Below are 14,588 nucleotides of genomic sequence, written 5' to 3' on the forward strand. Positions count from 1 at the left end.
AGTGTAAGTGACTTGCCCAGGGTGACACAAAGTAGTAAACATCTGAGGTCAGATTTCATCTCAGTTTCTCCTGAGTCCAGTTCCAGCACTCTATCCATTGCACTACCAGCTGCCTTAGAGGAAGAAAAAGAGGGAGGAAGAGGGAGAGAACAAAAGGGAAGGGGAGAGAAGAAAAGGAGAAAGAAGAGAATGAAGGAAGGAAGGAGGGAGGGAGACAGAGAAGGAAGAAGGGAGGGAGGGAAAGTGGGAAGGAAGGAAAGAAGGGAAGAAGGAATGGATGGAGTAAGAGAGGAAGAAAGATTGAAATATTTTTTAAATGTGGGCTAGCTTTAAAAGGAAAAGGTAAACTTTATATAGTACAGATTTGCAGTTTAATATATGTCTCTTTTTCTATTCTGCTTCATATATGGAAATCTTCATTTTATTTGGTGTTTTAAGTTTTGAACTTTTTATTTAAGTTCTTGTTTTGAATGACTGAAAAAAAATGAAACAAATCATTAGTGACAATGAGCTTCTTTACATCTTACTAGGCTAGTCCTTGGATACCAGGCATATGGACCATTACTAGTAAGAGCAATACCCAAAGGCTTTGCAGATTGTTTGGAACTGTTGGAGCTAAAGTCCCACTAGAATAGCCTTGGAGAGCCTAAGAACACTTCAATATTACCTTTATATTTGACATATGCCTCCTTTTCTCCTCTGACACTTCTTCCCCTCTGGTGCAGACCCTCGTTACCTCCCACCCGGACTATTGCAATACCCGGCAGGGGAAGTCTGCCTGCCTCAAGTTTCTCCCCATTCCATTTTCCATTTACCCACTAAAGTCATTTTCCTAAAGCACAGGTCCAACCATGTTACTCACTTACTCCATAAACTTCAGTGGCTCCCTATTACCTTCAGGATTAAATAAAAATCCTTTGTTTAGTATTTAAAGCCCTTTATAACCTGTCTTCCCTTCCATGTTTCCAGTTTTCTTATACCTTACACCCTCTGACTTTCCCCAAGGTACTCAGAGATCCAGTGACACTGGTCTCAGTTTCTCAAACAAAACACCCTACGTCCACCTCTGGGCATTTTCGCTGGCTGTCCCCAATGCCTACAACACTCTCCCTCCTCATCTCTGCCTCTTGGCTTCCCTACTTTCTTTAAAGTCCCAGCTAACCTTCTGTAGGAAGACTTTTCCAATGCTCCTTTTAATACTAGTGCTTTCTCTCTATTACTTGTCTCCAATTTATCCGTTTGTAGGTCGTTTGTACGTAGTTGTTTGCATCTTATCTCCCCAGTTAAACAGTGAACTCCTTGAGATCAGGTGCTGTCTTTTCCTTTCTTTGTATTTCTAGTGGTTAGCTTAGCACGTTGTTTCATTGTTGTTCAGTCATTTTTCAGTTGTGTCCAACTCTTCTTGATCCCATTTGGGGTTTTTGTAGCAAAAATACTGGAGTCATTCACCATTTCCTTCTCCAGCTCATTTTTCAGATGAGGAAACTGAGGCAAACAGGCTTAAGTGACTTGCCCAGGGTCACACAGCTAATAAGTGTCTGAGGCCAGATTTGAGCACACGGTGACACCTACCTGCCCAGCGTGCCACAGAGTAGGCACTTAATAATTGTTTATTGACTGACTGTACTATGATGAATGAGAGAAAATGGAGTATGGTAGATGGAACACCAGACTTAGAGTCAAAACTGAGTTCAAATTCGATCATAGACTTAATAGCTAAGCAAATCACTGAACCTCTATCAGTACTAGTTTTCTCACCTGTAAAATGGGCATAATAACACCTACGTCACAGAGTTGGTGTGAGGGCCAAATGAGAATCTATGTAAAGCACTTTGCCAATCTTAAAGTATTATGTAAATGTTAGCTATTAGTTTTATTATAAAGCATTGGTGTAGGACTTTGTAAAGGCAATAAACAAATAAGTATATAATGGCACATTGGAAATCAGCTGTATAGATTTGTCAAACTGTAAGTCATTTCTGATAGAAATATTACCCCCTAAGGACTGGACTACAACTCTTCATAGATTCATCCCAAATAGGAGTCAGCTAGCTCATTTCCTTCAAAGCATTATTTTTATATGTATGTCTGTTAGTATATTTGTTTGCTATGTATGTTTGCTAGTAAACCACTTACAATTCATTTTCAACAATTTAAATCTTCATTGCTCATTTTTGGCTAGGTTTCTCTCTTTGTTAAGTGTTTCTACCATTTTAAGTATTACTAAATACCAAGTATCCTTTTCCTTGTGAGACACTTGGCAACAGAATCTGATCTGAAATACATTGGCACTCAGACAAATGATTTCCAGCATATACCTCCAAGGTGCAACTATAAGCTTCTTTTGTTAGATTTATAACATATCCTTTCATGCTCCTATCTAATCTATCTCTCTAATCCTGCTGTTCCTTTACAAAGTAACATTAAGTAATTCATATTTCTTGATCCTGTCAGGCAATCTTTCAAACTTTGATTCTTGTAATAATTAATAATCTTTGCCATCAAACTAAGTAATCATAAACTATGCCTTTTAGAAAATACAAAAGAACAATTGAAGGATCATTCACCCTTAATGTGTATAGCCTCTTTTGGAAATATGCCCTTCTAGGGTTTTGGTTTGAAGTTGTGTGTTGTTTTTTTTTAAGTCCTTTTAATTTTTCTACTCTATTCTGAAATGTTTTATTTTTTCAGCTGCTTCCATGGTTATCATCTTTCCTCTTTTCTAAAGGAAAAGTTATGGCATTAAAATATTAAACTGTATAATAAAAGATTCATTCATCCAGCACATATTTATTAAGTATGTATTACGTGTCAAGGTTCGTGTTATATTTGGCATGTTCTGTTTTAAAAGACTTGTCTCTCTGGGGATGAAATTGAAACTCCCAGTACTGTTGCCATCTGTGTGGAAACTGGAAATGCAAGATTCAGAGGGCAGATGCAGTACTCTGGGTTCAGATCCTGTCTCTGATACTTAACATAGGTATGACCACAGGGGAGTCAATTCAACTGTCAGCCTGTTTCCTCACTGTTGTTTCTAACTTCACAACCTCTCTGGTATATGACCCCTTCTGTCTAGTCACACAGCTATATCCCTAGGTTCAATGCCTCATTACTTCTTACCTTGTCATACTGTTCTAATTAGTCTCCATGCTCCTGAAATCTTTCGTCACCCTGATTCATATTTTCCATTCAGCCACCAAAGAGATTTTCCTAAAGCACAATTCTGACCATATCCTCCCCGACTATTCAGTAAATATCAGTGGCTTCTAATACTTCCAGGATAAAATAATAATAACATTAATAATAATAACAGCAAACATATATATATATATACATATATATATATATATATATATATATATATATATATATATATAGTTCTTTACGGTTTGCAAAGCACTTTACATATATTAATTCATTTGATCCCCACAACAACCCTGTGAAGTAGGCACTATTATTAAACCATTTTGACAAATTAAGAAACTGAGACACGGAGCTATTAAATGACTTGCCAAGAGTCACATAGCTACTAAATGTCTGAGGTAGGGTTTGAACTCAGTCCTTTCTTGATTCAAAGTCCAATGCTCTGTCTGCTGTGCTACCTAATTGCTTAATAATATGTTTTATATTTAGCATTTAAAGCTCTTTATAACCTGGTGCCTTCCTACCTTTCCAGTTTACTTTACTCCCCTCCACTCAATCTGTGACCCAGCAATGCTGGCCTATGAGGAATTCCTCCAACCTGACCTTCCACCCCTTGTCTCTCTGTACCTTTGTCCTTTGTGACTGAAATGCTGGAATCCTCACCTTCTACTCCTACCTTACAGGGCTACCTTCATCTCTAATGAGGTCTTTTCTGGTGCCCCCATCTCCTAGTGTCTTCCTTTCTGAGATAACCTTCCCTCTATTCTACATAAATTTTGTATAGGTCTAGTTATGTACATGCTATCTTCTGCATTAGAATGTAAGCTTTTGAGGACAGGCATTGTTTGGATCTTTCTTTTTGTCCCCAGCACCTGGTATAGTGCACACTACATAGTAAGTGTTTCATGAATACTTTTGAGATTTGATTTGATCTAGTGAGTTCTAGTTGAAGACTAGAATGAATGAGACTAGATGAAATTATTTCAGGTTCTAACTCTGGGAACCTTGGCCTCTTTCAAGCTTGGGCCCACATCTATAGGAAGCTCAGAATCTAAGGTTACCAGAGCTAACTCTAAAGTCTTCATGGTTTAGTGGACTTCATCTATACTGGTTCCTATCCTTAATTTTTTTAGGTTATATCTGTCTGGAAAGTCCTTCCATTGATGCATATAGGCAACTGACCTGCAATTTCTGTTCTTAGAGCCTTACTTTGGGAATTTTTTTTAGAATTTAAAGCTCTTCACATCCTTACTTTTTCCTACATCTTTTCTCATAGATTAAGATCTATGATAAGCTCATAAACTTGGAGCTATAAAAGGTCTTATAGGTCATCTAGTCCGAGGCTGTTCATTGGCCCCCTATAGAGAAACAGAGGGATAGAAAAGTGAAGTAACTGGCCCAAAGTTACACTGGTGGTAAATCAAAAAGCTAGGATTTAAACCCAGGTTTTCAAATCCATTTGTATTTTCTTTCTTCTATTCTGCCTCTTCTGTAACTTACAAAGCAAGGGTATACTGGCAAATGTTTAACAACCAACTCTGATGGGGGGAAAAAGGACTATGCCACACTTTAATCAACACTATTACTACTTTCTTCATCACTTCCTTAAATCTAGATGATCATCACAACAATAGATCAAGGCTTTATCTGTGGCATTTGTCTCATGCCCAGGGTACAAATAAATGCACGTACTAAAACTTTAACAATCAGCTGTTGAGAACTAGCTCAATTGATGCTGAGTGAAGTGAGCAGAACCAGGAGAACACTGAACACAGTGACAGCAACATTGTGCAATGATCGACTTTGATAGACTTAGCTCTTCTCAGCAATACAATGATCTAAGACAATTCCAAAAGACTCATAATGGATAATGCTGTCCACGTCCAAGAAAGAACCTTGGAATCTGAATGTAGATTAAAGCATATTGTTTTCTCTCTTTTTTGTTGTTTTGTTGTTTTTTCTTTCTTGTGGTTTTTCCCTTTTGTTCTGATTCTTCTTTCACAACATGAATAATGTGGAAATATGTTTAATACAAGCATCGCCTATATCATATTGCTTGCTGTCTTGGGAAGAGGGAAGCGGAGGGAGGAAAAAAAATTGGAACTCAAAATTTATAAAAGTGAATATCGAAAACTGCCTTTACATGTAATTGGAAAAAATAAAATACTGTTAAGTGAGGGGCAGCTAGGTGGCACAGTGGATAGAGCACCAGCCCTGAAGTCAGAAGGACCTGAGTTCAAATCCAGCCTCACACCAAATCTTGACACTTACTAGCTGTGTGACCCTGGGCAAGTCATTTAACCCCAATTGCCTTTAAAAAAAAATACTATTAAGTGGGGGAAGGGGGAGAACTAGTTCAAGCTGGCCCCAGCACATCCTTGCAGAGCTACCCACATTGGAAATGTGAAGTTGGAGGCTTCTCTGCTCGAGAAGAAATGCCTAGAAAAGTCATGTTCACTCATGTTCTCTTCTTCTCACTGAAACGGACTGGAGTTTCACCAATGCTGGAGAGAAACTTTAGAAAGAAGCTGATGGAGGAGTAGATAGAGCACAGGCCTTGGAGTCAGGGGGTCCTGAGTTCAAACCTGCCCTCAGACACTTACTAGTTGTGTGACCCTGGGCAAGTCACTTAACCCTGATTGCTCCCCCCCCAAAAAAAAAGAAGCTGATGATCTAAACCAGCTGGGATGAAGTACAGCCTGTGAAGTCAAAACATCTGAGGAAGGCAGATAACAATTTCCTTGAAGAAATTAGAACAGAGGGGTGGCCTAAGACCATGAATTTATAATGGGCAGGGTCAACTTGGTTTCTGGACAAAGAGGAGCTGTTGTCTTAATTAGAATAGCATTTAATGATCCTCTTATTGAGAGCATGTGGGCTGTGACAAAGAACAGAGAGTAAGCTTCTAAGCATAGCATTTTCCAAATGCCATAACTGGGAAAGAGAAATGTTTATGGTTTTTGGAAAGCATTCTGGGTTTCCTCTAAGATAGTCAAAATAAACCTAGATTAACCAGAGAACAATTAATAAAACAGATTTTTTTTTCCTTCCAGAGCTCCAGTTTTAAGAATAAGATGCAAATCACAAGAAAAGAGGGTCAAATCTGGTATTAAATAAACCAATGTTGACAGTGTGTCTTGAGGGAGGTGGATGGCAGTCATTGAAAATTCAGCTCTGAGTCCTACTCATTCTGTCCTGGGCAATGAGGACTGATATTCATAACTGTGACCCTGAGGCCCTGAAAGACCTTCAGTTTTTCAATGAGGCTTCCTCTAACGAGTAACCAAAAAAAAAAAACAGCCACATAATTGCACAGAGTGGGCCCAGTTTTGTTTAACTAACAAATTCTGAATATCTAGTTACATGCTATACAGCTGGAAGACACTCCACACATCATTTGTCTATCTCCCCTTTTTACAGATGAAGAAACTGAGGTCCAGAGAGATTGACATGCTCAACATTACATCTTACTGATTGCATTATGACTCCCTACACTTTCTTTTTGTTTCCTCCAAGCGTACCAATCTCTACACCTTTTTTTCTATCCCATCCTTCTATCCTTTTTTCTTCTATATGCATGTCTTTCTGTCTCTCTTCTCTCACCCTGTCTTACTCCTCTCTTTTAAAAATGTTTTTTCTATTATCTCCCTTTTTTTAAAATACCAATCATTTCTCAACATACCAAGCCCCAACCAGTGTACTTTCCTTTATTACAAAGAAAAAGTTAAGAAAAGCCAACCGATGGAAAAAACATATGTGACCGTGTATGTCACAGACTGTTCTTCTAGTCCCCTAACTCTGAAAAGAGAGAAGTATATTGTAGAATCTGTTCTCTACCATTGGTCATTACAATGATTCTTTTTTCTCTCTTCATTGAGCTCCAATTTCCTTTTCTCACCAAGTCGCCTCAGTTTCTCAATTGTGTGCTGACTGCCTGAGAGGTCTGTAGATTTGGGGGTCCCAGAAGGTTCTTCTCATCCCAGTTATCCCTTTCTTCATTAGTTCCAGAGAGGTTATTCTGACCCTCCATTCTAAATAAAGTCTACTCTGTATTCTGGGTATTTGTCTCCTTCCCTCTATCTCAGCAAAACATTTTGTTGGCATTGACTGGAAAGAAAAAAAAAATTCTCATCTCTTTGTAAAAGCTCTATAATAGGTTCATAAGTTTCAAGCCAGTAAGGAGTAAAGAGATCACCTAGTCTCACCTTTTCATTGTACAGATGAGGTGAATGAGGCTCAGAAAGATTAAGCAATTTGTCCAAGGTTTCATAGGCTCTAGAAAATGAGTCTAGATGGTAGGGCTAAGATCTGAACCTAGATCCTCCACTCTAAATTGCAAATACTTTTGAGATGTGGTATATAAGACTTTTTTTTAATTTGGTGTCCCCTTCTTCTTCTGCATAGATCTTCACACACTGCAATCCTCCATTTTTTTTTTTTGCTTATTTTAAGAGCCATTACCAGTTAATGTTGACATTAGCTGACCAACCTTTCTATTAGCAAGTATTCAGTGTTGACTTTTCATTTAGGGGTTTAATAAACATTTATTGATTAATCCAAGTTCTCTAATTAGAATATAAATTAACAGTGTATATAACATTATTATTCTATTAAACTATTTGATTTAATCTATTAAACTTGGAGTTTTTCCTAAATCTATTTTTCTCTTCTCTTTTTTATGACCTCCTTTTGGGTAAAGTCAAGAAAAAAACATTAAGAGAACTGCATATCACTTTATAAGACAATAGGGAAGCTGAATGACTATATTTATGTAAAGCGAATGCTACAAAAAGAACAAGAGTTAGTCACTGAGGTCAGAACAAAAAGAATGAGATAAAAATGGGAGATTTATACAACCATTCATAACTAATTGCTCTTAAGTAATGGAAAGAACAGACAAGGAAGATTGGTGAATAACTATCTCTGAGGCCAGATTATGCATTTGTATATCTGGGATGATTCAGGGGTGATTAAATTAGCCCTTCCCTGACATGGGGAAATTGAATAAATAATCTAAATGATACTTGTCAAAAAATGCAGGTATTTGTGAAGGAGGCTGACTGGATTTTTGATGGGAAATATCAAAAATTCCTAAGTAAAGAAGACATATTGGTGTTGTAGCCAGAGAAATTGAAATCATTTCTACTATATACTACCTTGTGGTCTTAGACAAGTCACTTAACTCCTTGGACTCAGTTGCCTTGATGGTAAAATATGTGAGAAGTGAAGGGAGGGGGAGAGTGTTGTGAACTAAATGATCTCTAAGATATTTTCCAGCCCTAAATCTATAATAATATTTATGATAATAACAACAATAATAGCAAGCACTTATACAGTGATTCATGGTGCAAAAAATGCTTTACATGTTATCTCATTTATTCCCCACAAGGTAGGTACTATTATTATCCTACATTTTACAGCTGAGGAAACTGAGGCAAATAGTGGTTAAGTGACTCACCTAGGGTGACATAGCTAGTAAGAGTCTGAGGTCAAATTTGAACTCAGGTCTTTAAGACTCCAAGCCCTGCACTCTAGATACTGCTGCAATGTGCACTTTCAGGAATTTCAAAAAAACTATGTGTCAGTAGAAAGAATGCCAGGCCTAGAGTCAGGAAGACTGGGTTTCAAATCTGGCCTCAGACACTGGCTAACCTTGGGCAAATGACTTAACCTCTCTTTGCCTCACTTTCTTCATCTGTAAAATAAGGAAAATAATAGCATCTATCTGCCATGGTTGTTATGAGGATCAAATGATATAATAATTATAAATCACTTAGCACACTGCCTGGCACATAGTGAGCGTTACATAAATGTTAGCCATTATTATTAAGAGGGGAATAATCATTTGTTATTTTATGGGTACTACAGGCATTTGGGGAGGGGGAGAATTCAGGCCTAGTGGTTCTACATTCTATTCTCTGTACCCCTTAGCTGCCTGTGATCACCCAAAGGACTGTCCAACCCAATAAATATGCCACCATCACCAGAATGATGAAGGATCCAGTGTAAACAGACTTGGTCCCTCTTGCTGTGTTTTTTCTACTTCATCTGAAAAAAATAATAAATTATTTTTCTTTTCTTTTAGGCTTGCCGATTTTACAATTCCCAGTGGTATGTAGTGAACTACAAATATGAAAAATATTCTGGAGACATTCGACATTTGCCACAGTAAGAGCCTTTTTCAATTCCTGTTTTTGTCCTTTCAAGCCTTAATTCCTACTCGTGATTTGAGGTGTGGTCTCTTTTTGTGTATGTGTGGAGCCAGGATCAGGTAAATTCAAAGAACTTCAGTTCCTTAAGTGATTAACAACGATGGTGATATATTCAGGTTTGCTTCTTCCACCTTCTTCCCTGAAATCCATCAGGTGAAGGCATGAGAAAATTGTGAGTGAACTTCTGTGTGACCTTTCAGTTGGAGATTCTGATTCTTGTTTCACACCCCTCATCTAAGCTCTCACTGTCAGATAAACAAGAGTCAAGAATGCAAAACTGGCATCAGAGATTTCCTGGGACACCTCCAAGCAACATTCAGATTCTGCTATTCTACCTTTTTTCTGTCCTGGGATAGCAAATGTTAATCAAATGACATCAGTAGCTAGCACAATTAATATCCCAAGACAGCAAACAGGGCAAGCCAGCTTCACTTGTGGAGTCATTCAGTGGTCATATAATCCAATCTCGCATTTTACAGATAGGGAAACTGAGGCCTAGAGAGGCTATGTGACTTATTCAAGGTTACACAGGTAGTAAGTAGCAGAGTTGTGATTAAAACTCAGGTCCTATAATAATTTCATTACCTTGAGAAAGAAAGCAATTAGGAAAATCTACATAATTTATTCTACAAAGCTAGAGTATGAGGCATTGAAAAGCACCCTGGATTTGCAGTCAGAAAAGATGGGTTTGAATCCTGGTTCTGCCTCTTCCTAGTTGTATAACCTTCAGCAAGAATGATGGTGATGATGGTGGTGATTATGGTGATGATGAAGATGATGATGATATTGATGGTAATGATGATGATAGTAATGATAATGATGATAATAATTATGGTGATATAGTGATAATGATGATGATGACACTGGTGATGGTTATTATGGTGGTGATGAAGATGATGATATTGATGGTAATGATAATGATGATAATAATTATGGTGATATGGTGATAGTGATGATGATGATGGTGGTGATGGTTATGATGGTGGTGATGAAGATGATGATATTGATGGTAATGATAATGATAATAATTATGGTGATATGGTGATAGTGATGATGATAATGGTGGTGATGGTTATGATGGTGGTGATGAAGATGATGATATTGATGGTAATGATAATGATGATAATAATTATGGTGATATGGTGATAGTGATGATGATGATGGTGGTGTGAAGATGATGATATTGATGGTAATGATAATGATGATAATAATTATGGTGATATGGTGATAATGATGATGATGATGGTGGTGATGGTTATGATGGTGGTGATGAAGATTGATGATATTGATGGTAATGATAATGATGATAATAATTATGGTGATATGGTGATAGTGATGATGATGATGGTGGTGATGGTTATTACGGTGGTGATGAAGATTGATGATATTGATGGTAATGATAATGATGATAATAATTATGGTGATATGGTGATAATGATAATGATGATGGTGGTGATGGTTATGATGGTGGTGATGAAGATTGATGATATTGATGGTAATGATAATGATGATGATAATTATGGTGGTATGGTGATAGTGATGGTGATGATGGTGGTGATGGTTATGATGGTGGTGATGAAGATGATGATATTGATGGTAATGACAATGATGATAATAATTATGGTGATATGGTGATAATGATGATGATGATGGTGATAGTTGTTATGGTGATGATGAAGATGATGATAGTAGTGGTAGTTATCACTCATTTCATTCCTCTCATCTCTTTCTTTTGGAAATCAGAAATTATCTAAGGACAAGTCTTCCTGCTATTGTCATTCTTTCATATTTGGACTTTTGTGCAGATGAATGAATAACTGTTGTTTATAACTGAACGAGTATTGAGATGCCAGCTCACCTTCTGTAAGGGCTTGGAAAACATCTTCCAGACCTGTAGCAGAAAGAACACTGACATGTCATGTCCCTGTTTTTGTCCCCCCATGATTTTTATTGGTTTCTATATTTTGAAACAACAGAAGCAGGGCGCCCATTTAGGGGCCTTTGCTTTGGAAAAGTTTGAAGCAATCATCAGTTGATGAATGAGGAACTATAGTATTGGAGTCCTGTCATAACCAGATAACCCCTTTTGTTCCATATTTTCTTTATTTCTAAATAGTAGGAAGGAAAAAGACTAAGACTTCAAAGAAAATGTGTGAGGGGTTTTTTTTTCTCCAAAAGTTTTTTGTCTTTACTATTATAATTACCTCATAAAGATTCTCTCTGTCTCAAATTTTTCCGTTTTCCTGTCTGTCTCCCATGTAACTGTCTAAGTGATATTCCTAAAGTATAGGTTTGACTGTATCATTCCCCTGCTCAAGAAACATCAATAGCTCCCTCTTGACTTTAGGTTCAACTGTAAACTCATCTGTCTGACATTTAAAATACTTGTAATCATTTGACTCTGGCCTGCTTTTTCAGACTCATTACTTCCTCTCACAGTCTACTATCCAACCAAATCAGCCTACTGGCTGTTCCTCACACGTAACAATCTCCCATCTCCAGGCTTTTGCATAGACTGTTACCCGTGCCTGAAAAGCATTTTCTCTTCACTTGAGCCTTTTAGAATCCCTAGCTTTCTTCAAAGCTCAGCCCAAGTACAACAACCTATCTTCAATCCTTCCAGAGTCCCTCAGCTGTTAGTCTCTTTCCCTTGTGAAACAGGTTCTATTGACCTTATATTTATTTTTTATATATTCCCTGTTTTATTTATTTTGTGCATTTTATGTCTACTAATAGCACCAGGTAGGGCAGGTTGTGTGTCCTGGAAGGACAGAGTGCTCACTAACCATCCCCTTCATCTCATATAGGTACCTGTTGTTTCTTCTGATAAAATGTAAGCTCCTTGATGACAGGGACTGTTTCATTTTTATCTTTTTATTTTTAGCACCTCATACTGTACCTGGCACATGACTGATGCTTAAGAAATGTCTGTTGATGGATTGATTCTCCTTAGAAAAATGTTCCTCTTACTATAGAGGTTCCTGGAACATGTAAAAAGAATGAAAATTGAACCTTCTGTCTTTTAGAGGAAGTTCTATGAATGTAACTGAACCAAAAGCCATTCTCTCTCTGATCACTAGAACATATCCAGTTTTTAAAAGATTACTCAGTCTCTTACAGTTTCAACAGTATGGATTGAGAGACATTTGTCTTCCATTCTACAAGCCACTGTTCAAAGCATCAAAAATGAACGTGGCTAAATCTCTAACCATTAAAAAAGAAATGCAACCCTGAACTCTTTTCATCACCCTGTGTCTAACCTCACATTAGCTAATGCTAGGTAGGTCCCTGGTACACAGTAAATGTAAGTGAGCCATTATGAGTGACCACATTCCATAAGTTAGTTTCTCTTTTTTTTTCTTTTACGTCAAGCTTCCTCATTCAGTTTTGCCACATGGCATCTACAGCAGCAACTGCAAAGCTGAGCTTTTTTCACCAGAGGAAAACTTCCCTTTTCTAAAAATAGTTTATATACTAGGAAGTGGTTTGTCTTGAGAATGGTGTCCTTGCAGCAAACAGATGGAATGTGAAGTGGTCCTAGATGGAGTATTTCTGGTTGTCTGTTCTCAGTAGAACCATTCCATCTTCCAGGCTCTCTATATCTATTAAATTCTTTGATAGCCACATATAGTAACCCCACCCACCATCAGACCATCAGATATAAAAGGATAACCTTTTGGAGTGTTGAGGGGGTGGCCCAGTGACAAAAGTATTTTTTACTTTTTTAGTGTTCAATTTCACTGATCAAAAAAACTACAATAAGCCGTGAAAACCATAGAAAATTCTGAATCTTTTTCTCATGGCAAGAATGATTCATCAGCTAAGAAACATAACCTAATTAATTGAAATAATATTGTTTAGGACCTTCCTTAAGTGTTTCCCCTCATTTAGCTAAAGGCAGTTGATACTAAGAAGTTTGCCATGAAGTAATAAAATCTTCTTGAAAGGAACTTTCAAAGAGAAAATCAGAAATGTTAGAAAATAATCATCAGAAAAAAAAAAGACCATGCCATTTATTATTATCTCATGGTTTTTTTTTTCCTCACAACAACCCCGGGAAGTAGGAGTATTATTATCCCCATTTTGCAGGTGAGGAAACTGAGGCAGACTTGCCAAGGGTTGCACAGCTAATAATAGGCTGGATTTGAACTCGGGTCTTCCTGATTCCAGATCCAAAGTCTATCCACTATGATACCTAGCTACCTAGAAAGAATTGCATCTACATTGAGAGAATGTAAAAAGTACTACCAGTTTCTTATTAGAAGGACTTTTTGTAGTATTTTATGCAAAGGAAACTAACATTCTTGGCATCATAGAATCATTATGTTTTAGAGCTAGAGGGACAATTGAGGAAACGTCAACTCAGAGAGAAGTGACCTTCTTTTTCTACTCACAGGGCATTCCCCTTATGCTAAAATAAAATAGGAAATTTTGGGTGTTTTCTAGTGGTGGAGTATTAAAATAAGCAGCTTGTTCTCTGGGCTACAGTGAGACTCATTATCCCATGCACAAACCAGAGGGCTTGGTTTTGAAGTGGGTCATGGCCAAACAATTCTAAATCTGAGCATTTGGAGTTCAGTTCCAAGTATGGACAGACAGCAGCCCACTGACTCATGCTGTGACAGATGCCAAACTGGATTCTACCTGCCAGAGACAGTCATGACAGCAGCCAATTGTGAACTTAGCGTGTATGGCAAGCAAGGGAATATCAACATGCCATTGAGTTTCTGTCTTTCCCTAGCTTTGATGCTTTCCTCATTGGTGTTATGTTTTTTACACAAGCTGAATTTTTTAAATTGTTATAAGGAAGTTGTATTTCATGAGAGAGTATGGAAAAGCTACCAGTTCTTGATGATTAATAGAAATTTTTAAAGAGAGCACATTGAAGGAGACCACCTGCACTTTTCTATTTATCTGCTTTTTGCTTCACATGCTCTGCTGTTGCTCATTTGTGTCCGACTCTTCATGAACCCATAGACCATACTATCCATGGGACTTTCTTAGCAAAGACACTGGTGTGGCTTGCCATTTCCTTCTTCACATGCTTAATTCTAATCATTTCTTATTCAAAATTGTATTCCTTGGCATTAGATAACCAGAGCTTTGGGAATAGGTCATCTCTGGGGTTTTTTTTTCCTTAAAATGAGCAGTTTTACAATATAAGCACCTAAATAGTTCGATGGATAGACGACTGGACCTAGAATCAAGAAGTCTTGAGTTTAAATCCTACCT

The 14,588-nt window shown here is 37.5% G+C and overlaps 1 protein-coding gene across 1 annotated transcript in view; it reads left to right on the forward strand.

The window, feature by feature from the left end:
• DOCK10 (dedicator of cytokinesis 10) overlaps positions 1 to 14,588 on the forward strand; it is a 364,408-nt gene that overhangs the window by 191,206 nt on the left and 158,614 nt on the right. Inside the window, 1 exon segment of the mRNA XM_020975484.2 lies at positions 9,230 to 9,312. Within this exon segment, the coding sequence (XP_020831143.1) occupies positions 9,230 to 9,312 (83 nt within the window).

This window comes from Phascolarctos cinereus, unplaced genomic scaffold (genome assembly GCF_003287225.1).
Source record: "Phascolarctos cinereus isolate Bilbo 61053 unplaced genomic scaffold, phaCin_HiC Scaffold_7;HRSCAF=346, whole genome shotgun sequence".
NCBI classification, from domain to species: Eukaryota; Metazoa; Chordata; class Mammalia; order Diprotodontia; family Phascolarctidae; genus Phascolarctos; species Phascolarctos cinereus.